The following is a 26,182-nucleotide window of genomic DNA, read 5'->3' on the forward strand; positions in this document are numbered from 1 at the left end:
TGTTATCTTGCACATAAGTTTGTCTCCCATTCTAGTCCACACACACTTGGAAGAGAAGGGATCAGATTTTATTCCTCTCTGTAGCTCCTTCTCCAAATACCTAACACACCACAAATACTTCATACTTGTGCCCTGGAATAAAGAATCTTTCATTAAGGACACATAATGGGGGAGCGTGTGAAGCAGCCAACTAAGTGAAAGTAAATCGTACTACATGCAACTCAGTGAACTGCACCCAGAAACCACTGAACCAGAACTTGTATATTTAATATGAAGTAAAAGGGTAAAGTAATAATAAAGTTGCTCCAACTTTGTTGGAGAATGGCAGAGAGAGCAATGTTTATCAAACACCTAAATACTGTACATTTCCAGCCTCCCTTGCAGATAGATCGGGGTCATGTGATTATTTCTGGCTAATGAGCTGTAAATGGAAATAACTTGTATCAATTCTAGTCAGAGGGGCTGGCCTGGTGGCACAGTGGTTAAGTTCACATGTTCTGCTTCAGTGGCCCAGGGTTCGCCGGTTCCGATCCTGGGTGTGGACATGGCACCGCTTGGCAAGCCATGCTGTGGCAGGCATCCCACATATAAAGCAGAGGAAGATGGGCACAGATGTTAGCTCAGGGCCAGTCTTCCTCAGCAAAAAGAGGAGGATTGGCAGCAGATGTTAGCTCAGCACTAATCTTCCTCAAAAAAAAAACCAAAAAAAATTCTAGTCAGAGCCAGTTAAGAGTGGGTATAAATTCTTTTTTCCCCTGCTATGGCAATCTTAAAATCTACATGCTGAGATGACATCCCAAGATGATGAACCTTCTCCCTATGTCTACCCCCTCCCACATTTGCCTGCAAACCATTTTGGAAATATTGTAACAGTAAGAACAAAACAAAACAAAACATATACACACAACACAAATAATATCATTTATTGTGTTAAGCCAATGAGAATTCAGGGTGTTACCTCAGCATAGCAATCTGAATAATACACCCCAGTACTGATACTACTCAATTTTCTCAATTCAACTGGAGAGAAAACACCATGTCTTTAAAAAAAGTAGCAGCCAAGTGGAAAATTAAAGATATTCAAGGGCCACAAGGTGGTGCTATTTCTATAAGAATCCTATAACTTTTTAGTTAAATGCTTTTTGCAGCAAATTAAAAGCTAGCAAAATGGATTCCTTCCTTCTTATGGTGTGATATATGGCATCACCGAGCTAGTCTCTTATTTCCAAGGAAAACAACCATATGTACAATTGCCTCTGCACAGTTTCAGAATGAAAATCATGCAGTTCCTGAAAGAACAGCATTCATGAGCCAGTCAAGGTTACTCTAAACCAATCTACAAAAAGCACAAAATTCTTCTCACTGACACCTTTCTGCAGTTTCAATTCAGGTCTTTCTTATCTGCTATTAAGGAAGAAATTTCAGCCTTTAATGTAATTATGTGAGGGCAGAATCCATCCCTCTGTTGATCCTTGCTTTTATTTTCATTTTATTTTATAATTATGGGTTATTTTATGTACATAAGTTTATCATGAACCCCTGGAAAAAAGATAAATCCTATGGGAGGAAGGGCTCCTTTTCTAGACAATCTAATCTATAATTAAATGATCAGATGGAAGTGACTAAGCCCTCTGGCTCACTTCTCATCCTTCAGGACTAACTCTGAGAGGATTTCCTCTGGATCCTACTTAATCCAGGTTAGGTGCTCCTCCTGGGTGCTGTAACAGTACCATACTATAACGACTATTTATTCATGATTGCACTACTGGACCTTGAGGTCCTGGAGAACGTGGACCATAACGCGCACTATTGTGAGCACAGTGGTTAAGGCCACATGCTTTGAAGTCAGACAGATCCGGCATCTAGTGTGGGCTCTACAACTTCCTAATGTGTTGCTTTAGGCAGGTTACTTAGCCGTTCTAATCCTCAGCTTCTGAATTTGTGAAACAAAGATATTATCTACTTCAGGAGTTGGTCATGAGGATTAAAAGAAATAAAGCACTTAGCACAGTGCCTGGCACATAATGAATACCCAACAATTAGTAACCATTACTAGTAAAATGAGTCATCTTAGAAACCTGAGTACCTGCCATATGGAAGGTACTGAAGGTATTTGCTAAAATACATGAAAGAACGAAGTAAAGCAACAGAATGGTCTTTTTTAATATATGATTTTATTATTTTATTAACCTATCAGATAGACGTTAAAGGTCTACACTGGCAACTTATTTTTATTTTATTTATTTATTTATTTATTTTTATTTATGTATTTATTTTTTAAAAGATTTTATTTTTTTCCTTTCTCTCCCCAAAGCCCCCCGGTACATAGTTGTATATTCTTCATTGTGGGTCCTTCTAGTTGTGGCATGCGGGACGCTGCCTCAGCCTGGCCTGATGAGCAGTGCCATGTCTGTGCCCAGGATATGAACCAACAAAACACTGGGCCGCCTGCAGCGGAGCGCGCGAACTTAACCACTCAACCACAGGGCCAGCTCCTATTTTTCTTTTAAATAATTCATGAAGGGATGATAATCATTAATCCAACTAGAGAATAATAAAAGTTAATATAGATAATGGCAATCAAGCTCATCTATTTTTTTAAAATGTTAATTCTCCTAGGGCTGGTAAATTCTCAAGCACAACTATTCTACTGAGACCTATTATTTGAAGATTTTTAGGGCAGCTGGGGGTCAAGTTTATGGGCAGAAGAATGGAATTGTGACTGTTCTTTTGAGTGTAAACTTGTAAATTAACACACTAGTCAGCTGAAGCTCTCCAGAGAGTTTTACTCTGGATACAATGAATCCATCTAAAAACAAGAAAGCCACCTAAAGACAGTTTGCACAAAGCATTCAGGTCAGTTAGGACTCACCTTATGGACCCTGGAGATAAGTCTTGTCATTCCTTTCAGCATTGTCCTGCACTCTCAAAAGAAGTGAAAAGGCAAGCCAGAACTGGGAAAAGATATTTGCACAATGGATTAGTATCTAGACTAAATAAAGAATACCTACAAATTGATAAAAAAATGAGAAGACACAAACAGACATTTCACAGAAAAGGAAATACAAATGGCTAGTAAACCCAAGAAAAGATTTTCATCCTCATTTCAAATCAAGGAAATGTAAACTAAAACCTCCACAATGAGATACCATTCACAACGATATTGGGAAAAATGAAAAAGTCAGAAAATAGCAAACATTAAAGAGGCTATGAAGTGTTGGGAACTTTCACACACTGTCAATGGGAGTGTAAATACAAATTTGGCATTATCTTGTAAAGTTGAAAATGTACATGTCTATGACCCAAGTATTCTACTCCTTGGTATTTATTCTAGAAAATCACTCATAAATGTACACTGGGAAATACATATAACAATGTTCACAGTTGTAGAGAATGAATTACTAAAAACTGTAAAAACACCACTAGCCTGGTGGTGTAGAGGTTAGGTTTGTGCACTCTGCTTTCGTGGCCCAGGGTTTGCCAGTTCAGATCCTGGGCACAGACCTGCACACGCTTCATCAAGCCATGCTGTGGCAGTGTCCCACATACAAAATAGAGGAAGATGGGCACAGATGTTAGCTCAGAGACTATCTTCCTCAAGCAAAAAGAGAAGGTTGGCAACAGATGTTAGCTCAGGTGCCAATCTTTGAAAAAAAAAAGAAAAAGGGAGTGACGTGAGCAACATGGTGGAGTGAGCCCGCAGGGGACTCTCTCCCCTCCAAATTACAACCAAAAGGAGCAACTACTTTCCAATCAAAAACTCGTAATAACACAGAGATCATCAGAGACCCACAGCAGCCAAATGACAGAGGGCGGAGAGGCCGGAGCCGCCCTTGGAGTAGCTGGAACGGGGTAAGAGATCTTCACTCCCTCCCCTAGACACTGGGATTGGTGCCGCGGGTGAGGGAAGGAGCGGGGGAGGGGCTGCACGTCTGGGAGATCATCCAGGACTCCCACAGACAGGTGTAGTGGAAATCCTTTAATGGGGGAAAGCTTTCACGTGGGGGAACCCCATCAAGCCAAGGCCCCAAGAAACCAGAAAGCGAGAGCTGATCGGAATCCAGGTCTCCACATGAGAGAAAGTGCCTCTCCTCCCCAACCCACGCTGTGCGCCGCCATCAGTGCTGAAGGTGGAGGGCTCAGAATGTGCTGTTCTTGACCCCCATCTAGCGGCAACAGGCTCTAACTGCAACCAAATAGTAGCATTATGTGCAAAAACTACTCCTCTACCATCCAGCAATTTATAAAAGCTCCAGACCAAAAGGAAAACAAAAAATCACAGAATTATGTCCTGAGGACTTGGAAATAGGTAAACTAAGTTAAAATGAATTCAGAATAGCTATCATCAAAAAACTCAACGCGGTAAAGGGAAATATAGAGAAACAAGTCAACAAGTTCTGGAATTACTTCACAAAAGAGATTGAAACTATAAAGAAGAATCAATCAGAAATACTAGAGATGAAAAATACAATGGATAAGATAAAACAGAATACAGATTCCTGGAATGCCCATGCAGACACCATAGAGGAGCAAATTAGCATAATCAAAGATAGACAGGTTGAATGGCTCCAGACAGAGGAAGAAAGAGAACTAAGAATTAAAAAAACTGAAGAAAATCTCCGAGAAATAGCAGACTCAATGAGAAAATGCAACTTAAGAATCATCGGAATTCCTGAGGGCGTGGAAAAGGAAAATGGAGCAGAAAGTGTGCTCAACGACATAATAGCAGAGAACTTCCCAAATCTAGGGATTGAGAGAGAAATGTGTGTGGAGGAAGGTTTCAGATCTCCTAGATTTGTCAATGTAAAAAGACCTACTGCAAGACATATAGTAGTAAAAATGGCAAAAATGAATGACAAAGAAAGAATACTCAGGGCAGCAAGGCAGAAGAAAATAACCTACAAAGGAACCCCATCAGACTTTCAGCGGATTTCTCTACAGAAACCGTATAAGCTAGGAGAGATTGGAATGACATATTCAAAACCTTAAAGGATAAAAATCTTCAGCCAAGAATACTCTATCCAGAAAAAATATCCTTCAGATACAAGGGAGAAATTAAATCTTTTCCAAACAAAAGCTAAGGGAATTTGTAGCCACAAGACCTCTACTACAAGAAATCCTCAAGAAGGCCCTCACACCTGAAAAAAGAAAAAAAGGGAGAAAGGTGTCACAAAACACAGAGTAGGGAGACAAATAGAATCAGAACAAGATAGCAAATATTCAACTATAGCATTAGGAGAAAGGGAAGGAAATCACTAAAGCAAAGACAATCCTATCACTCTAAGCACAAACTCACAACACAAGTTGGAATAAGAGATGAAAATAATAATTTTGGACGGGAGGAGGAAAGGGACTGAATCAGTTTAGGCCAAGGAAGTAAGAGACCACCAGAAAATGGACTATGTTATGCACGAGATTCTGAATACAAACTTCAGGGTAGCCACTAAACTGAAAAACAGAACAGAGACACAAAACATAAATAAGGAAAGTTCTAGGAAACCCAGCATAAGAAATTGCAGAAGTCAATGGGTAGGCTAAAACACACAGGATGAGAAACAAAGGAAATGTAGGAAAACCAGAAAACGAGCAACAGAAGGACAGCATTAAGCCCTCATGCATCAATAATCACCCTCAATGTAAACGGATTGAACTCTCCAATAAAAAGACACAGAGTGGCAAAATGGATTAAAGAACAAGATCCAACAAATTTGTTGCCTCCAGGAAACACACCTCAGCTCCAAGGACAAACACAGGCTCAGAGTGAAGGGGTGGAAGACAATACTCCAAGCTGATGGCAAACAAAAGAAAGCAGGTGTCACAATACTTATATCAGACAAAATAGATTCAAGATAAGGCAGGTAAAGAGAGACATAGAGGGCCAATATATAATGATCAAAGGGACACTTCATCAAGAAGAAGTAACGCTTATAAATATCTATGCACCCAACACAAGAGCACCAAAGTTCATAAAGCAACTATTAACAAACCTAAAAGAAGATACCAAAAATAACACAATAATAGTAGGGGACCTCAACACCCCACTCACATCAATGGACAGATCATCCAGACAGAAAATCAACAAGGAAACAGTGGAGCTAAACGAAAAGATAAAACAGTTGGCCTTAATAGACATATATAGAGTGCTTCATCCAAAAAAAGCAGAATACACATTCTTCTCAAGTGTGCATGGAACATTCTCAAGGGTAGACCATATGTTGGGAAACAAGGCAAGCCTCTACAAATTTAAAAAAATTGAAATAATAACAAGCATCTTCTCAGATCATAACGCTATGAAGCTAGAAATTAATTACAAGAAAAAAGCTGAGAAAGGCATAAAGATGTAGAGACTAAACAATATGCTATTAAGCAATGGATCACGGAAAAAATTAAAGAAGAAATAAAAAAAATACCTGGAGACAAATGAAAATGATAACATGCCATACCAACTCATATGGGATACAGCAAAAGCTGTATTAAGAAGAAAATTCATCGCAATACAGGCACATCTTAACAAACAAGAAAAATCCCAAATAGGCAATCTTAAACTACACCTAACTGAACTAGAGAAAGAAGAACAAATAAAGCCCAAAGTCAGCAGAAGGAGAGAAATAATAAAAATCAGAGCAGAAATAAATGCTATTGAAACAAAAAAGGCAGTAGAAAGGATCAATGAAACAAAGAGCTGGTTCTTTGAGAAGATAAATAAAATTGACAAACCCCTAGCCAGACTTACAAAGAAAAAAAGAAAGCTCAAATAAAAAAAATCAGAAATGAAAGAAGAGAAATAACAACAGACTCTGCAGAAACACAATGGATTATAAGAGAATAATATGAAAAACTATATGCCAACAAAATGGATAACCTAGAGGAAATGGATAAATTCTTTGACTCCTACAATCTCCTAAAGCTTAGTCAAGAAGCAGCAGACAATGTGAACAGACCAATCACAAGGAAAGAGACTGAAACAGCAATCAAAAGCATCTCAAAGAATAAAACCCCAGGACCAGATGGCTTTCCTGGGGAATTCTACCAAACTTTCAGAGAGGATTTAATACCTATCCTTTTCAAGCTATTCCAAAAAATTAGGGAGGACGGAACACTTCCTAACACATTCTATGAGGCCAACATCACACTGATACCAAAGCCTGACAAGGACAGCACAAAAAAGTACAGGTCAATATCAGTGATGAACATAGATGCAAAAATTCTCAACAAAATTTTGGCAACCCGAATACAGCAATTCATCAAAAGGATCATACATCATGATCAAGTGGGATTCATACCAGGGACACAGGGATGGTTCAACATCTGCAAATCAATCAACGTGATATACCACATCAACAAACTGAGGAATAAAAACCACATGATCATCTCAATAGATGCAGAGAAAGCATTTGACAAGATCCAACAGCCATTTATGATAAAAAAAAAAACTCTGAACAAAATGCGCATAGAAAGGAACTACCTCAACATAATAAAGGCCATATATGACAAACCCACAGCCAACATACTCAATGGGCAAAAACTGAGCGCCATCCCCCTGAAAATAGGAACGAGACAAGGATGCCCTCTATCACCACTCTTATTTAACATAGTACTGGAGGTCCTGGCCAGAGCAATCAGGTAAGAAAAAGGAATAAAAGGAATCCAAATAGGGAGGGAAGAAGTGAAACTCTCGCTGTTTGCAGACGACATGATCTTATATATAGAAAACCCCAAAGAATCCACTGGAAAACTCTTAGACATAATCAACAACTACAGCAAAGTTGCAGGGTATAAAATCAATTTGCATAAATCAGTAGCATTTCTATATTCTAACAACGAACTAACAGAAAAAGAACTCAAGAACACAATACCATTCACAATCGCAACAAAAAGAATAAAATACCTTGGGGTAAATTTAACTAAGGAAGTGAAGGACCTATATAATGAAAATTACAAGGCCTTTCTGAGAGAATTGGATGACGACATAAGGAGATGGAAAGACATTCCATGTACATGGATTGGAAGAATAAACATAGTTAAAATGCCCATTCTACCTAAAGCAATCTACAGATTCAACGCTATCCCAATCAGAATCCCAATGACATTCTTTACAGAATTAGAACAAAGAATCCTAAAATTCATATGGGGCAACAAAAGACTCCGAATTGCTAAAGCAATCCTGAGAAAAAAGAACAAAATGGGAGGCATCACAATCCCTGACTTCAAAACACACTACAAAGCTACAGTTATCAAAACAGCATGGTACTGGTACAAAAACAGGTGCACAGATCAATGGAACAGAATTGAAAGCCCAGAAATAAAACCACACATCTATGGACAGCTTATCTTCAACAAAGGAGCTGAGGGCATATAATGGAGATACACAATGGAATACTACTCAGCCATAAAAAAGAACAAAATAGTCCCATTTGCAACATGGACCTTGAGGGAATCATGTTAAGTGAAATATGCCAGGTAGAGAAGGACAATCTCTGTATGACTCCACTCATATGAGGAATTTAAAAATGTAGACAAAGAGAACAGATTAGTGGCTACCAGGGGAAAGGTGGGGTGGGGGGTGGGCACAAAGGGTGAAGGGGTGCACCTACAACATGACTGACAAACAGTAATGTACAACTGAAATTTCACAAGATTGTAACCTATCATTAACTCAATAAAAATTAAATTAAAAAAAAAAAAGAAAAAAGAAAGGTATCCCAAATCATAGGCTTTTTTTTTTTTAATTAAATTTTTACTATGGTTATAATTGTAGATTCACATGCAGTTGAACGAAATAATATATTGTCCTATGTACCCTTTACCCAGTTCTCCCCAATGGTAATATCTTGCAGAACTATAGTACACTATCACCACTGTGGGAGTGACACTGATATCAGTCAAAATACAGAACACTTCCATCACTTCAAGGATCTCTCAGGTTGCTCTTTTATAGCCTCTCCCAGGGCCCACCCTCACTTAACCCCTCCCATTCCTCAACCCCTGACAGTCACTAATCTCATCTTCATTTCTATAATCTGTCATTTCTAGAATGTCATGTAACCTTTTGATACTGGCTTTTTTTTCACTCATAATTTTCTGGAGATTCATCTGGGCTTCGTGTTCTATGTATCGAAAGTTCGTTCTTTTAATCTTGGGTTCTATTCCACAGTATGGATGTGCCTGCTTGTTTAATCATTCATCTGTTGAAGGACATCTGGGTTGTTTCTAGTTTTGGCCTATTACGAACAAAGCTGCTATGAACATTTGTGTACAGGTTTTTCTGTGAAGAGAATCAGGTTAAATGATTCAGTTCAAGAACGGAACTCTTCAGAACTAGTTCAGAACTGATTTAGTACTACAATGATCTTAATAATAATCACTCAGTATTTTGCAGAAACAGGCTCTAAAAGCAATTTATAGGCTTTACCTCACAAAAATACTATGGAGTAGACATTATTATACCCAGGTGAAAATAGGGATGGATAGACTAAATAACATGCCTAAGGGTATACAGTCTAAAATTGGCAGTTTCAGAATTCAAACCTATGACTCTGCAGCCTTTCTCATTAGCCATTGCACATACTATACTGTCAGTCATCAAGGGCCTGAATATTTCTACTGATGGGAACTCACAGGGCAGTCCATACGGTTTTCAGACAGCTTTTATGGGAAGTTATCTCACACTGGTGAAATGTCTCCCTGTAGCTTCCATTCACTGTCCCAGTCTTTCTCTAGGGTTTTACAAGCCATCTTCCAAACAATAAATTGAAGATAGTTATGTCCTCTTTTTTCTTCTGGGTAAATGTCTTCGTTTTTTAAAGTAATCACCACACAAGTCCCTTCTCTATATTACTTATCAATACTCTGCAAGTATGATCTATTATTCTTAGATTTTATATTTCCAAGAGTAACTCTTTTGTAACTCTATCACACTACTGTTTCACTTATTTTTATTTTTTTTAAGATTTTATTTTTCCTTTTTCTCCCCAAAGCCCCCTGGTACATAGTCATGTATTTTTAGTGGTGGGTCCTTCTAGTTGTGGCATGTGGGATGTCGCCTCAGCATGGCCTGATGAGCGGTGCCATGTCTGTGCCCAGGATTTGAACTGGTGAAACCCTGGGCCGCCGAAGCGGAGCGCGGGAACTTAACCACTCAGCCATGGGGCCAGCCCCTATTGTTTCATTTAGAACATAGTTCACTAAAATTATCAGTTCCTTTTTTTTTTAAACAAATACTGTTACCTATCAAAATCCCGGCAACCTTTTTTATGGAAATTGTCAAGCTGATCTCAAACTTCATATGGAAATGCAATGGACCCAGAATGGCCCAATAACCTTGAAAAGAAGTTGGAGGGCTCACATTTCCAGATTTCAAGTCTTACTACAAAGCTACAGTAATCAGAACAGTGTGGTATTAGCATATGTCTATAGATCACAGATGTCTGATCCGTATGTCTATAGGTCAATGGAATAGAGTTGAGAGTTCAGAAATAAACTCTTACATCACAGTCAGTTGATTTTTAACATAAGTGCCAAGACAATTCAATGAGGGAAAGAACAGTCTCTTCAACAAATGGTGCTGGGACAACTGGATATCCACATGTAAAAGAATGAAACTGGACTCCTACCTCACATCACACACAAAAATTAACTCAAAATAGATCACAGACCTAAATGGAAGTGCTAAAACTATAAAACTCTTAGAAGAAACACAAGAGTAAATCTTTGTGACCTTGGATTAGGCAATGGTTTCTTAATGATGCCAAAAGCTCAAGTGACATAAATAAAAATAGATGCTTAGACTTCATCAAAATTGAAAACTTCTGCTTCAAAGGGTACCATCAAGAAAGTAAAACACAACCCACAGAATGGGAGAAAATACTTGCAAATTACATGTCTGATAAAGGACTTGTATCCTTAATATATAAAGAACTCTTTATAATTCAATAATAAAAAAAAACAAAACTCAAAAATAGGCAAAAGATTTAAACAGACATTTCTCCAACGAAGATATACAATGGCCAATAGCCATGAAAGGAGGCTCAATACCATTAGTGATTAGGAAAATGCAAATCAAAAACACAACATGATACCACTTTTAACTCACAAGGATAGCTAAAATCAAAAGGACAGATGATAACAAGTGTTCAGGAGGATGCAGAAAAACTGGAATCCTCATATACTGCTGTCTGGAATGTAAAATGGTGCAACCACTTTTGGAAACAGTTTGGCAGTTCCTCAAAAGATGAAACATGGAGTTACCAAATGACCCAGCAATTCGACTCCTGTTTATATACCCAAGAGAAATGAAAACATATGTACACACAAAAACTTGTGCACAAATGCTCACAGCAGCATTATTCATAAGAGCCAAAATGTGGAAACAATTCAAATGTCCATCAACTGATGAATGGATAAACAAAATGTGGTGTAGCTATACAATGGAGTATTATCCAGCAATAACAAGAAATGAAGTTCTGATACCTGCTACAACATGGATGAATCTTTAAACAAAGGGAAAGAAGTCTGTCACAAAAGACCACATGTAGTATAATTCAAATTATATGAAATGTCCACAATAGACAAATCTATTGAGCCAAAATTAGATTAGTGGTTGCCAGGGGCTGGGAGAGGGAAGAATGGAGAGTGCCTACTGATGGGTTATTTTTGGGGTGATAAAAATGTTCTAAAATTAGATAGTGGTAATGGTCACACAACTCTGTGAATATACTAAAAACTCACTGAATTGTATACTTTAAAGATATTGAATTTTATGGTATGTAAATCTCAATAAAGCTGTTATTAAAAAATGTTGCTATTTAGCCATATTAAAACAATACAGCAATAGCAGAAACTAACATGCACAGATTAACTACTATGGGCCAGACAATGTGTTATATACATTACATGCTTTATGTTATTTTATCATCATAGCATCCTCTGAAGCATTGCATCCACTGTTGCTGCATAACAAACCACCCCAAAATGCAGTGGCTTAAAACAATAACTACTTATAATTGCTCACAAGTCTATGGCTATAGGCTGTTAGTTCTTTTGCTCTGGGCCAGGTTTGCCTATTTCTGTAGGGCTTCCTCATGCTTCTGAGGTTGGCTGGCTGGTCAAGGTTGGCCTCAGCTGGGTCATTGTCTCTCATCCTCCAGCAGTGTGACCTGGACTTCTTGTCATAGCAGTGGCAAAGGTCGAAAAGAGCTGAAACATTTAAGACTTGTTCAAACCTGGCTCAGAACCAGCACAGTGTTCTGTCACATTCTCTTGCAGCCTATATAGGCCAACCCAGATTCAAAGCATGGGAAACAGACTTTACCACTTTATGGGAGGAACTGCAAAAATCACAATTTTTCTCACACGTGGAAGCCACGGTACTGTTAAAAAAAATGGAGAAGTTTGGATGTAAATGTGCTTATTGGACTTAACAGCCCACATTCCTCATCACTACATCATATTTCTTCCTAGGTGGCCTGAATCTTTTATTTGTGCAGCTATCTGTTAACTTTGAACCTAGCTAAGAATAAATGAATTATTAAAATTCATTTTATTAATTTTGAATGTTACTTCAGTTTGCCGATATCTTCTTTTACTAATAACATTTTTCATAAGTTCTTTCTTTCTTTCTTTTTTTGCTGAGGAAGATTAGCCCCAAGTTAACACCTGTTGCCAATCTTCCTCTTTTTTTTTCCTTGAGGAAGATTAGCCTTGAGTTAACATCTGTGCCAATCTTCCTTAACTTTATATGTGGGTTGCTGCCACAGCATGGCTGACGAGTGGTGTAGGTCCGTGCCTGGGATGTGAATCCAGGCCACCAAAGCGGAGTGTGCTGAACTCAACCACTACACCAAAGGGCTGGCCCCAAGTTCAAAATTTTTAACGTTTAGTTAAAAGCTTTAACAGAATTGCAAAGATAGTACAAATAGCTTCCTTATACCCTTCATCCAGCTTCCTCTAACGTTAACATCTTACATAACCATAGTATAGTCATCAAAATCAAGAAATTAACATTGTTACAATACTATTAACTAAACTACAGACTTTATTTGGATTTCCCCAACTCTTCTGCTAATGCCTCTTTCTATGACAGGATCCAATCCAGGATCCCACTTATGGAGATCTTTTTGTTTTTCTAAATCTATTACCAACACATTACCTATCCTTGAAAAATTTTGTGAAAATTATAAATTTGAAAAATATATCCTCAGTGATCTCATACAAGTAACAATTTAATAGGATACAGTTGCCTGAAGAGTTCTGCAGCATAGTCTAGATCATTGGTTCTCAATCTCGGCTGCACATTAGAATCACCTAAGCATTATTAAAACTTCTGAAGTCCAGATTCTATCTCAGATCAATTAAATCACAATCTCTGGTAGTGAGACTCAGACATTGGTATTTTTTAAAGTTCCCCTCTGATTCCAATGTGCAGCTAAGAGTGAGAACCACTGAATAGATGTCAATGGTTAAGGGAATTTCAACCCATTTAACTAACATGTAGTCTTTGGGTACGGTTATTCAACCAGTTAAACATTCAGTACATAATTCTCCAAAAAGCCATAATGATACTGTCAAATGCCTTATTTTAATGAAGACATAATATACATAACCGCATTATTTTGATTTACCATTCTAAGAATTCTGACAGAAAGATGTATTAGTCTGCCAGACTTTTTCTCCACTGAAACTAGACTGAAATCCTCATGATCAGTAATTGTTTTCTAAATCAGTGGTTCTCAACTGGGGCAATTTTGCCCCCCAGGGGACATCTGACAATGTCTGGAAGCATTTTTGGTTGTCACAACTTGGGAGAGTGGTGCTACTAGCATCTAGTGAGGAGAGGCTAAAGATTCTGCTAAACATCCTGCAATGCAGAGGAGAGGCTCCCGTAACAAAGAATTATCCAGCTTCAAATGTCAATAGTGCTGAAGTTGAGAAAGATTGTTCTAAATCCTGAGTCCTACAGGAAAAATCAGGTTCATGGAGACTAATCTCATTGCTTTCATAATTTCAGTTAGGAAAAAGAGAATTTGTTATGCTGCATTCTCCAATCCTCATTATATCTGTTTCCCCAAGTTTGGAGTCCCAGAGCAGCATTAGGACTACCGAAGTAAAGGAGTTTCTCTGAAGCTCTTGAAACACTGATTATGACAAACTTCAAGAGTGCAAACCTCTTCAAGTTCTCAGTCTTGTACCTCCAGGTGTTATTGCTAGAAACAATACACACCTTGTCTCCAAATGACAGGGGAGCAAGTGATGATGCGATGTACACCTACTTCTTTTTTTTTTTTATTGAGTTATTGATAGGTTACAATCTTGTGAAATTTCAGTTGTACATTAATGTTTGTCAGTCATGTTGTAGGTGCACCACTTCACCCTTTGTGCCCACCTCCCACCCCACCTTTCCCCTGGATGTACACCTACTTCTAATGGAGAAAGCAAAGGAAGGAAGGAAATGGAAGGGACTATGATTGCTTCCTAAGCTAGAGAATATTCTGGATATGCCTCAACAAACTGAACCTACAAAATTCCTCAACAAACTGACTCCAGACTGGTGAAACATCGGAGAGGTCTCTAATAGCGTCACAAAAGACATGTTAAGTGTATGTGCATAGCCAATCTTTTTTTTTTCCTTTTTTTTTTTTTTTTGCTGAGGAAGATTTACTCTGAGCTAACATCTGTTGCCAATCTTCCTCTTTTTTTCCTTTTTATGTGAGCCGCTGCCACAGCATGGCTGCTAACAGATGAGTGGTGTAGGTCAGTGTCTGGGATCTGAACCTGGGCCACTGGAGCAGAACACACCAAACTTAACCACTAGGCCACTGGGGCCAGCCCACACATGCCCAATCTTAACACCCTAGAATTTTAGGGCTCAGTGGTATAGTTATACTGACTTCAATCCAACTGTACATTTAGATTAAGTTCTGAAGTAGAGATGCATAAAGATAAAAACTTAAAGAAAAATAATACAAAACAATCTGATCTATTGTGGTGCAATGTTGCAGGTAATTCTCTTTCCTGATTTTTATTTCTAATGTTATTAACGATAATTAGCAATATTCATAATATTGCATATGCAATAAAAACTGTCCAAACTGCTGTAAGGTGCACATGTTAAAAAAAGGTTTTTATGAGACCTAGGCAAAACCTTTTTCTTTTTTTGAGGAAGATTAGCCCTGAGCTAACATCTGCTGCCAATCCTCCTCTTTTTGCTGAGGAAGGCTGGCCCTGAGCTAACATCCGTGCCCATCTTCCTCTACTTTATATGTGGGACGCCTACCACAGCATGGCTTGCCAAGCAGTGCCACGTCCGCACCCAGGATCTGAACTGGCGAACCCCAGGCCGAAAACCATTTTTATAATGACATAATAAAAACATAGGGATCTCTACATATATAAGATTATTCAATTGCAACAGTTTCTAATATGGAAAGAACTTAAATATCTGTCAACAGGGGATAGGCAGCAAATCCATACAACAGACACCATGCAGCTGTTTAAAAACAAAACAACCTCAGAAGCTCTCTGCCTACAAATGAGGAAAAATCTCCAATACATATTAAGTGAGAAATAACAACAAAGCGCAGAACAATGTATATAGCAAGCTATCACTGCCATATACAAAAGGGAAAAATAGATCCAATTTGTTCATAAAAAGGTAAATATTTTGAGTGATATACAAAAAATAATAATATTGGTTGCCTTCAGGGAGAGGAAATGGGTTTCTGTAAGTGCAGGAAAAGAGGAAGAGTGGTGTCTTTGGTACTTTTTGAATTCTGAACCATGTTGCTATTACCCACACAAAGAGTAAATTTTAAAAAACTAAAACAACAACCCCCTAGGGAATCCTTTAAAACTAACAAATAATTATTCTGTATGAATTATATTTCTCTATATAGGGAACCCCGATGCAACAAATAGTGTTAGGCTAAGATTGAAGACAATTTAAAACAGTGGGTCCCCATCCAGACAACACATCTAAATCTATCTCGGGAACATCTGATAAACTCTGGTTTCTCAGATGAGTATCCTTCACATAACATTCTCTACAGGAAAAAATAACATTGTTCTAAGTTTGTAAAAGTCTTTTTTCTTCCTGAGACCAGGTTTTGTATCTGTAAAACAAGGGCATGAACCAGAGTAGTTTGCTAGATATTTTCTCCCCCTCTCTGGTAAAAGAACTTTTACCAAGCTAAGAGCAATTTATACTATTAACATATAAAAGAGATAAAAGGGCTGTGCTGCTAAAGGTAGGAGTAAGGAGCACCTCCCTCAATGTTTCCTTTCTGCCAGCTACTGCAGCACATCAGAAAAAGCCCAAGGCTTCAAAGACCTCAAGCAACCACGATACCAACAGTTAACATTTACTGAACACTTTGAACACGCCAGGCACTGTTGTAAGTGCTTTATGTGTATTAACTAATTTTATCTTCACAACGATCCTATGATGTAGCTAATATTATCTCCAATTTGCAGACAAGGAAAGAGTGGCAAATATGGAGAATGGTTAAAAGAATGGACTCTACAATTTAACTGCTGGGATTTGAAACCTGGCTCTCCTACCTAATAGTTGTGTAACCTTGAGCAAATTACTTAAACTTTGTCTCTGTTTCTTCATTGCTAAAATGGAGATAATGGTAGTATCTAAACATAGGGTTGTTATAAGGATTAAATGATTTATAAATTATCTGTTTCTTACTACTCCTAAGTGTCTACCCAAGTTTACACAGTTACCAAGTAGCAGAGCTAGGCTTTGAACACAGGCAGTCTGAAGTGTACATTTCTACTTTGCTAAAAGGCAATCAATCACCTGAAGCATGAGTTTAAAATCTTGGTACCCAAACAAAAATTTCAGAGTTCTTCCCTTGTTAAATAGAAAATTATTTAGACTATTATGCTTATTCTTACCCATAACTCGTCAAATGTAAAGTCAATCCTGATGATATTCTAGTAAGTTTTATCTTTAAAAATTTCTTTTAACATTTGAAACCTTATTTTAAAAGTTTATATTGAAGAGCTTCTCCTGTTTATCCATATTGCATTTAGACAACATCCCAGCAAAGAAGCACCATGAAAGAAATGTTTACTTACTTCTATTCCAGTGCGGAAATCCGAGGGCAGCTTAGCTAAGACTGCTGCTATACAGCAATATCATAGAGCCCAGCTGTCCATTTACAGCTTGAAAACTGATGCCAGGAGAAGCAGAGCAGTAGGGAAATACTGGAAATCTAGGCAGTTTTGTTGAGTGCCTATCACTTTGCTTAAAGAAAAGTTTCAGTTATCCCACACACCCATTTAACTTAAAGCACAAACCACAATCCAAGACAGAGTACTTTGGAGGTTAGTAATGATTTGACTCTCCTTTCTGTATTAGTTTCCTACAGCTGCTGTAACAAATAACCACAAACTTAGTGGCATAAAACAACATAAATTTGTTATCTTAGAGCTCTGTGTTTAGAAGTCCCAGTTAAAGTGTCTGCAGGAGGGCCGGCCTGGTGGTGCAGCGGTTAAGTGCACACGTTCTAGTTCAGCGGCCCAGGGTTTGCCGGCCCAGATCCCGGGTGTAAACATGGCACCGCGGGGCAAGCCATGCTGTGGTAGGCGTCCCACATATAAAGTAGAGGAAGATGGGCACGAAGTTAGCTCAGGGCCCGTCTTCCTCAGCAAAAAGAGGAGGATTGGCAGCAGATGTTAGCTCTGGGCTGATCTTCCTGAAAAAAAAAAAACCCCAAAAAACCAGTCTCTGCAGGGTTGTGTTCTTTCCGGAGGCTCTAGTAGAGAATCTGTTTTTGTGACTTTTCCAGTTTTTAGAGGCTGCCCTTTCATCTTTAAACCCTGCAACAGCCAGTCAAGTCTGTCATACTGCATCACTCTGACACTGACTCTTCTGTCTCCCTCCTCCATCTTTTCAAAACTCCTGTAATTACAGTGGGCCTATCAGCTAATCCAGGATAATCTCCCTATTTTAAGGTTAGCTGATTAGCAACCTTAATTCCATCTGCATCCTTAATTCCCTCTTGCCATGTAATAACATATTCACCGGTTCTAGGGATAGATTAGGACATGGACATCTTTGGAGTAATGGGGGAACCATTACTCCATCTTCCCTGCCTTTCTTGGTTCAAATAATTCAGTGTTCATTCATTCAATAAGGTCATTTTATTGAGCATTTAATATATTTTAGTCTCTGGTAGGCACTGGGGCATACACAAATGAACAGGATGCTATCTTATTTGCCTATACCCGGCTGACAATTCATAAATCAGTACAGTTACTGACAGCTAGTTGAAGGCAGAGACTATAAGTAAGTAACTTTCTTTATATACCGGTGTAGTGGAATTCCATTAAAAGTGTTTTTTCTAGGGCCAGCCTGGTGGCGCAGAGGTTAAGTGCACACGTTCTGCTTCAGCAGCCTGGGCTTCCCGGGTTCAGATCCCGGGTGCGGACATGGCACTGTTTGGCAAGCCATGCTGTGGTAGGCGTCCCACATATAAAGTGGAGGAAGATGGGCACGGATGTTAGCTCAGGGGGCCAGTCTTCCTCAGCAAAAAGAGGAGGATTGGCAACAGTTAGCTCAGGGCTAATCTTCCTGAAAAAAAAAAAAAAGTGTTTTTTCTTTGTAGCATATAGAATTATGCGGCTGATGAGAAATTTTACATGAAGGCAATGTGGTATAATGAAAAACTTAGGTTTTTAAGAGACAGGCAAACCGAAGTCTAAAAATAAAATTGCCAGACTTCTCTGAGCCTCAGGCTTCTCATGTGTAAAATGTGAATAAGATGAACCATCTCAAAGTGTTTATTATAAGGATAAAAAACAAACACATGTTCTTCTGATACAGTATTCCACAAACGTTAACTCTCTTTCCCTTCTCATATTTTAAGTATCTAACATTCATTTCAACATTTTTTTAGTATATGTGTTGCCAAAGTGAGCACTCAACATTGTTATGACTTGCTTTGCACTAGACTATAAAAAAAATGTTACCCATAGTCCTTGCCCTCAAATTAAAAACGTTGTTGATAGGGTAACATACTTGCATACATGACATAATTAAGGAAAGATTAATGTAAAACCCCAATGGACTCCATTAAGATTTAGGACTTAAATATGGTTAGGAAAAGCAAATATACAGTGAGGTAATTAAGGCTGAATTCCTGTTTACCTTAAAAAAACAAAGCAAGCAAACAAAACCTGATCCATATATTGAAATACGGTAAGGGGGAAATTTAGAAGTGTCTACTTGAATTTCAGAGCTTGACTAGACCTTTGAGATCAATCTAATACAGTGATTTTCAAACTATTCCCTGGATCCCCAGAAATCCACAGATGTGAAGGAAAGGGAAACCCAGGTAGATCCCTTCCCTAATTTATTCTGCTTTACTGTTTGAGTGAAATGAAAAACTAGTAGATTAGATCAATTTTGGGATATGTGGATTTTACTAGTCCATAGTTCTCCTGAATTCCATCATCAAGTAAATGCTCATTCGGAATTCTGAGAAACAAGTACCAATAACCATAGAAATCCTATAGGCCTAGTTTTGCATTGTTTTATTAACGATTTGGTTACAATAGACACAAACTACCAATCACACCCACAAACCTTATCAACATCAACAGTACCGTGACCAATAACATAATACTCTGCACTTTCCCTGTGCCTAGGGGCTAATTCTACATATATTATCTTATTTCACACGCCAACCCTGCAGGCAGATTTAGAGGTAACTAATTTCTATGCCCAGTTTTTCGTTTCTTCTTGCCAGGGAATTAAGGAAAACAACTTTCCGAAGGACACACAAGACATGGGAGATCGAGTCCAGAACTCAACCAGAAATACATGGTTCTTTATTCTCTTAACATCAGGCTCCCTAATGAGGTCGAAGATGTAGCAGTCATCCATGAGGAGCGAGTAAAAGTGCACAGAAACATCATCACGTATAGACAGTAGTGCGAAATTCGAGAAATCTAAGCTGAGCTGAAAGTGGGGAAAAAAGAAAGCCGACCACCGCGCGGGTTCTTCCTCGGGTCCCAAGTCCGCAACACAGAACCCGGAAAAAAGCCTCCTCGGAGGGTCGCCGGCCCTACCGGCCTCACTCCCTACCTCATGGAGGTTCGGGGTCCCGCTCCTTTCCCTCATGGGTCCAACCCCCGGTCCGGTCCACTCCCTCACCGAGAGCCGCGGATCAGGGCTCCTGACGCAGTGAACAGCAGACACGGTCACAAGCCTGCTCCACAGAGCTCGTCCCCCCGCAGAGAAGCGAGCTCGGGTCGTACAGCAGGAAGCTACTCAGCGCGCAGCCGCCGCGGCCTCCAACCGCCCGCCAGCGGAGGGGGGCTAGGCCGCCCCCGGCCCGCTCGCCGCTGGCCGCGGCGAGGGGCGAAGCGAGCCGCGGCGCCGCGGCGCCCCGGCCAGGAAGGTAAGCAGCCATAGGTCTCTGCCCGCCACTCGGGTAATGCCAGTCTTAGCGGCAAGCTCGGCCCGCTTTTGCCTGTCTTTTCCGCCCCCGCTCCTGCAGCCGACGGGAATGGAACAGTCCCGCGGGGGGGATTGTGGGAGGCGCACGCGCGAGGGGTGGAGGGTATGTGGGGGGGGCCGGAGGCGGCGGCGGCCGTGGCGGCGGTTGGTGGCCGTGGGGGTGGGGAAGGGGGGGAGGAAAGAAGAGGAGGTGGAGGAGGAGGCTTGGGCTCCCGCCGCTGAAGGTACGCGTGAGGGTCCGCGCCAGAGCCGGTTGACAGGGGCCGAGGGGACGTGGGGGACCGTGCGAGGAGGCGCCCCTGAGCCAGCGCGTACGGGCTGGCGGGCGCGCAAGGCGGCCGAAGGCGGTGGTTGGTGGGAGCAGCGAGCGACGAGCCCGGATACACTCCGGCGCGTGCGGGCGGGCGTGCGCGCTCCGTCGCCCCAGTCGGGTGAGGGGGGAGGACGGAGGGGGAGAACGCGAGGAGGGAGGAGTGGGTGGTGGGGGGGCACGAGGCGCCCTTCGCTCCCTCCCTCCCGAGGAGCTGCCGCCGCCGCCGCTCTGCCGCCGCCGCTCCCGCCGCCATTTTGGGTTCGCTTTGCGGTGGGGGAGACGATCCCCGTCTGGGTTGCGGGACCCGCCTCCCCTCAGTTTCGCCTGCTTAGCCCCACGCCTTTCCCTTCTCCTCTCTCGCATTTCCGCCAGTCCGCTCACCCGCTGGCCGCCTCCTGACAAGCGGGAGGGATCCGCTGTGGACCAAGGGAAGCGGAGGAGCCTGGCGGCGGCCGCCCCCTCTTCCCCACTTCCCTGCACTCTCATCTCTCTCGGCCTCGGCCTCTGACACGGTGAGTAGAACCGCCAGGGGAGGCCTTTGGGCCTAAGTACTCCCTCCGCGACTCAGTCCGTGGCTTCCTGCGAGCTACTGTCATCTCCCGGACCTGAACCTCCGGGAGAGCGGTGGTAAGGATGGGGGAGGGGAGAGGAGGGCAGGGGATCCTGAGCTTACCGGGAAGTCCCTCCTGGCGGGGCTGAAGGGGTGTCCCTGACAGGCGGGCTCCTGGCTTGGGGGAGGGGGCGGGAAAGTAAGCGAGTGGAGGCGGAGTCGGCTGTGCCCCTGACAGGTTAGTTTGTGTGTTGTGTAGACACGATTGGAGCATCCCCCATAGTCCAGACTGTGTCTGGTTAAGGGATAAGAGTGGCAGGAGGGGTGATCTTCTGAGAGTAGTCTACCTGTACGATCAGGTCTGTGGCGTCCCTGACATGCTGAACTGTATGTAGGAAAGACAGAATGATCTCAGTGTTAGAAGTTTAATAAATGTTACTGTTTAGTTTGTACATGGAAAGACATGTTTTTAGTCTGGAAGACAGATGGTCTGTTGGTGTATAGCGGCTGTGTTTGTGTGTGTATGCAAGGAAGGAAAGTGTTCCGGAAGAGTTTGCTTGTATTTGTGTAAGTGTAATGGAGTTCCCCTTATAAGTTAGCTTATTTTTAAAATAAAACTTGGGATATTCCCTGTTGGTTGATGTGTGTGTGTCTTTTAGGGATTGGGAGCGCCGTATTACTTGTTGGAAAAGAGAAGTGACGGCAATATTTAGACAGTGTAGCGTATGTATGTGGGAGAAACTTAAGCCACTTAGGGTCTTAAGAATAGTTTGTTCTTTTGAACAGAGAGAATTGTGTAAATGTGAAGGCCCAGAATATCTTTAACGGAATAATTACTATGAGAGTGTAAAGAACAGATGGCCTTTTTGTTGACCTGAGTTTATATTAACGTTTTATGATAGAATAATGCTTTTGTATTTTTCACAGTCCTCTTTCAGTTTCTTTGTAATTCTAAATTTCTGTGAAAATGGTAGAATAGGTGTTTTCTCCCATTTTACAAAATAGGAAATTGAGGCATAAAGAGATAATTTTTCCAAGGTCACACGTTAAATTGGTGACAAACTTGGAACTGTAACTCAGATGTTTTGACTGCTAGTCCAGTAGTCTGTTCACCATTCCCTGCTGCCTCAGGAGGTCTTTGTCAGGCAAATCTGAGTCTACTGGAAAGATAACGGCATATGTGACTGGTTGGATTGTATTTGGTAGAAATCAGTTATGTCAGACCTGTATGTGGAACGCAGGTTGTCCTTGCCAGGTGGCATGATTATGTTATTTGTTGTTTATGAAGGAAGCAGAGCATTTCTGACACTTGAGCTGGTGTGTTTGAGGAAGGGATGTCTTCCATAGTTTAACTTATACCAGAGCAACTGCACAGGGGCTGACAGCTTAACTTTAAATGTATGGGAAGAAGGATCTTCTTTCATTCGTGCAACAAATATTTATTGAATACTCAATAAACAGTTCCTGCTTTGGGGTGAGAATAATCAAGGTGACCCTATTGAAACAGTCTGGGTACATATGAGGGGGCCTGTCTCGACAGTGATAATATATTAAATCCAGCGAGATAGACAAGTCAGGGTGGAATTGAAACTAGAAGACCTTCCTCAAAAGTCTTTTCAGTTTGGAGGGAATTTAGATCTTCCAGACATTTTAATATGGAACGATACAAGTGTATTTAAGAATCTAACAGGATGGCCAGTTTGTGATAGAGTGTGCCTTGTTTTGCATTTTCTTTTGGCATATATGTGTAAACTGTTTTTGGGATCTGGGAATTGTTGATCTATGTGCCTGTGAATATTGGAAGTTGTTGGCTGGGCTGAAGGAATTCTTCGAAAGACTAATTTTGTAATAAGGATCCCCTCTATGAATATGAAGGAAGAATATTTGAACTAAGCCAACTTAACTTTATTTTTCTGGAAAATGGAATATTTTTGATATGCTAGATTAGTGGTTCTTAAGGTTTTTTGGCGTCACTTATTCTTCTGAGAATCTGATGAAAGACCCTCACTGTGGAAAATGAACATAAGCACAATCACACAAATTGTGCGTACAATTTTAGGAACTTAAATTCTAATGAAGTAGAACCAGTTTATATTCAGGTCTCTTTTGAAAGGCTTTTAAAAACATATATATATAGTTTGAGAGTGGAGTTGTTGATGTGAGTTTAAGATGAAAGGTTCTTTGCCAGTATTTGAGCATGCTGACAGTAAGGAGAATTTTAAGATCCGTGTTTTTTATTTTTTATTTTATTCTTTATTCTTTGTGAACTTATTTCTGCAGTGTTAGTACCTCATTCTGAATTAAGTGATGAGAGAATATAATATGGCACAAATGTTATAGCTTTATTCTTTTTCATTTTTTTTTTATTCTGAAACATCTCTTTCCAGTTTTGCATTGGGACTGAGGTCTTGTAAAACTCATTTCCTGGAGTTTATCGTAGTTATAACAAACATTATTGAGTTAATTCTATGTGGGGGACACAAAGATGGATAATAAAATATATGACCTCTGTCCTTGAAGAGATTTTAATCCAGTTGAAGCTATGAATTGTGTGATGGCAGGAGCTTTCAGAAGGACAAAGAGGAGTAGAAGATGAGGTTTCATGACTTAATAGCTGAGAGTTCTTGCCATTACTTATTCTTAGGAAGCTATAAATTCTTCACACTCTGTATGCAACTTTGTAGCTAAAAAGTGTTTTTTGGTATCATCTGATGTTTTTGGATGAAGGAACTCTGGTTTGAAAAGGAGGCAAACATTGGTTACATTCCTTATCTTGTTTTGGATGTATTTCTATAGTGAGTTTATGTAAAAAGATCTTAATGTCATTTTTGAATATACGTGTATCTAGAAAACACTTCTGGGGTACAATCCAGTAGCTACTTGACAGACTGCCCATGAATCTAGTACTGGGAATTAAAAGTAATTACTGCATTTTTAAAAGAAGAAGAAATTCAGAAAGGTGTTTTAATAGGACAGGATTCAGTAAGATAGTGGAGAGATCCTGAGAAAAATGGTCTGATTGTCTCTTCTCTTTATTGTCATGTCCTCTGTGTAAAAGTGTCATATAACTTTGTGAAAAGTTTAATATTTTCTCTAATTTTTAACTTGGGTAGTAGGTTCATGGGTTTTTTTCCTTTTTACAACATGTTATATATGTGTGTAGTGTGTATATATTTGTGCCTGTAAACACATATGTGTATAGTCGCTTTTATGTGTGAGATAGTCCATAATTTAAAAAATAATGCTTGTAATAATCACAAGAAATTATTCAGGATCTTTACGGATCAAGAATGGAAAGTGATTTTCATGTCCTATTCTTGAGTTGTATTCTAAAATGCGGAGCATAACTTACCTATATCTTGCTAGGCACTGTGTCTTTACAGTATTAGCGGTGCTACTTGAGGCTTTATTCTAAGTCATCTTCTGTACCTTGTGAATAAAGAATTGGTCACGTTCAATCCTGCCCAAAATGGTCTGCCTGCACACAGTAAAGTTTTCCATATGTGTAGGTGGTGCATCTCTAGTTAAATAATTTCATGTTGCTATTTGAGTTATGTGTGTTGGTCTAAGTCTTTTAAAGGTAATATACAGCCTTACCGAAATCTGCTGTGAGGTCTACTTTTGTGCCAGCCTTTCCAGAAACATGAGATGTCTTAAACTTGGCTGCCATAAGAGAGGGTAGTGGAAGTAGTTTTTGTTTTGTTTTGAGCTATATTGCTAGGGTTTTTTAAAAATATAATTTTTCTTTAAATTTCTTGTAATTCTTTTTGTTTATATTCTTTTGTATGGAGAGGTTAGATCTTCATATTTACAATTTGTCATCTTAGTTAATGAAAACTGTTAATCTTATATTTCATGTTTTAGAAATCACTTTTTTAGTTACTACCTCTTTGGGGGTGTTAATGGCAGTGTAATGTTGACATAACATAATGAATAAGTTATGACTTCAAGTGATGACAGAAATTTAACGAATAACCTTACTGCTCTTTTAGAGTTGTATTTCCTTCATTGAACATCTAACTTTTTTTATGTTTGAAGAATCTGTAAGATTTTATTTTCGGCATTAATTGTTTTTGCTTTGCATAGTTTTTAGTCATTTGCTCTCAGATATATGCCAAGTTGATGGCAAGATTATACACTTTTTTATTTTAATTTTGGTCATTTTTTAAATGGAAAATTTCCAGCATACAGAAATGAAGAGAATAATATAATAATTCTCGTGTACTCAACATCAGCTTCAACGGTTATCAACACCCAGTTATCACGCTATATCTGCATCTACTAGCCTCTCTTCCTCACCCCTCTTTGCTTATTTTGAAGCAAATCTTCCAGACATTATCTCATTTCATCCATAAATACTTAAGTGTATACATTCTTTTCACTCTTAAATGAGGAATTATTTCTCCATAGTTAGGTTTATGAACTTTTTAAGTAAAGTATCTGATGATAGTTGGAACTAAACTAATTATACCAAATTCTTCTGTTATGCATTACCTGTTAATAGGATTTCCCTTTACAAACTAAGAAGGAATGAGCTGAATAGAAATTCACCTCACTGCTTTTAGATCTTTTCATTAAAAAATGCAAACAGTTAGTTCCTGTGTTTGCTAGAAAAGCTTATTAGCTTTTTTCAAACACACAAGTAAGAAATAATGTCTCTTACTTGTTATTGTTTTGGTTTTTTTAGTCATAGTGACAAGATCCTAAAAACATTCTCTAGTTTCTCTTAGTGCCTTTTCATTTTCTAACTGGATCCACGTACCACAAAAAATCAGATAATACTGGTGATGTTGAACAGGAGCTGAAATTGATCTAAAATCAACTTGCTATTAAAAGAGAATGAAATGTA

At 39.6% G+C, this 26,182-nt stretch overlaps 2 protein-coding genes across 6 annotated transcripts in view; one reads left to right on the plus strand and one right to left on the minus strand.

Annotated features, from left to right (window-relative positions):
* The window catches only part of DAP3 (death associated protein 3), a 35,021-nt gene extending 14,734 nt beyond the window's left edge, over positions 1-20,287 (minus strand). Inside the window, exons 1-2 of one of the 2 annotated variants that reach the window (XM_046682772.1) lie at positions 20,165-20,287; positions 2,873-2,954 (exon numbers count right to left, since the gene is read on the minus strand). In XM_046682772.1, the coding sequence (XP_046538728.1) occupies positions 2,873-2,914 (42 nt within the window). In that variant the 5' untranslated portion in view covers positions 2,915-2,954; positions 20,165-20,287. Of the gene's footprint in view, positions 1-2,872; positions 2,955-20,095 lie in introns of both variants that reach the window. The other variant, XM_046682771.1, reaches the window with a different exon arrangement.
* Positions 20,288-20,604: 317 nt separating this feature from the next.
* ASH1L (ASH1 like histone lysine methyltransferase) overlaps positions 20,605-26,182 on the plus strand; it is a 201,575-nt gene continuing 195,997 nt past the window's right edge. For 3 of the 4 annotated variants that reach the window (XM_046682970.1, XM_046682973.1, XM_046682971.1), the window contains exon 1: positions 21,072-21,295. The gene's annotated coding sequence lies outside the window, so the exon portion shown is untranslated. Of the gene's footprint in view, positions 20,695-21,071; positions 21,296-26,182 lie in introns of those variants that run through there. The other variant, XM_046682972.1, reaches the window with a different exon arrangement.

This window comes from Equus quagga, chromosome 13 (genome assembly GCF_021613505.1).
Source record: "Equus quagga isolate Etosha38 chromosome 13, UCLA_HA_Equagga_1.0, whole genome shotgun sequence".
Classification (NCBI taxonomy): Eukaryota; Metazoa; Chordata; class Mammalia; order Perissodactyla; family Equidae; genus Equus; species Equus quagga.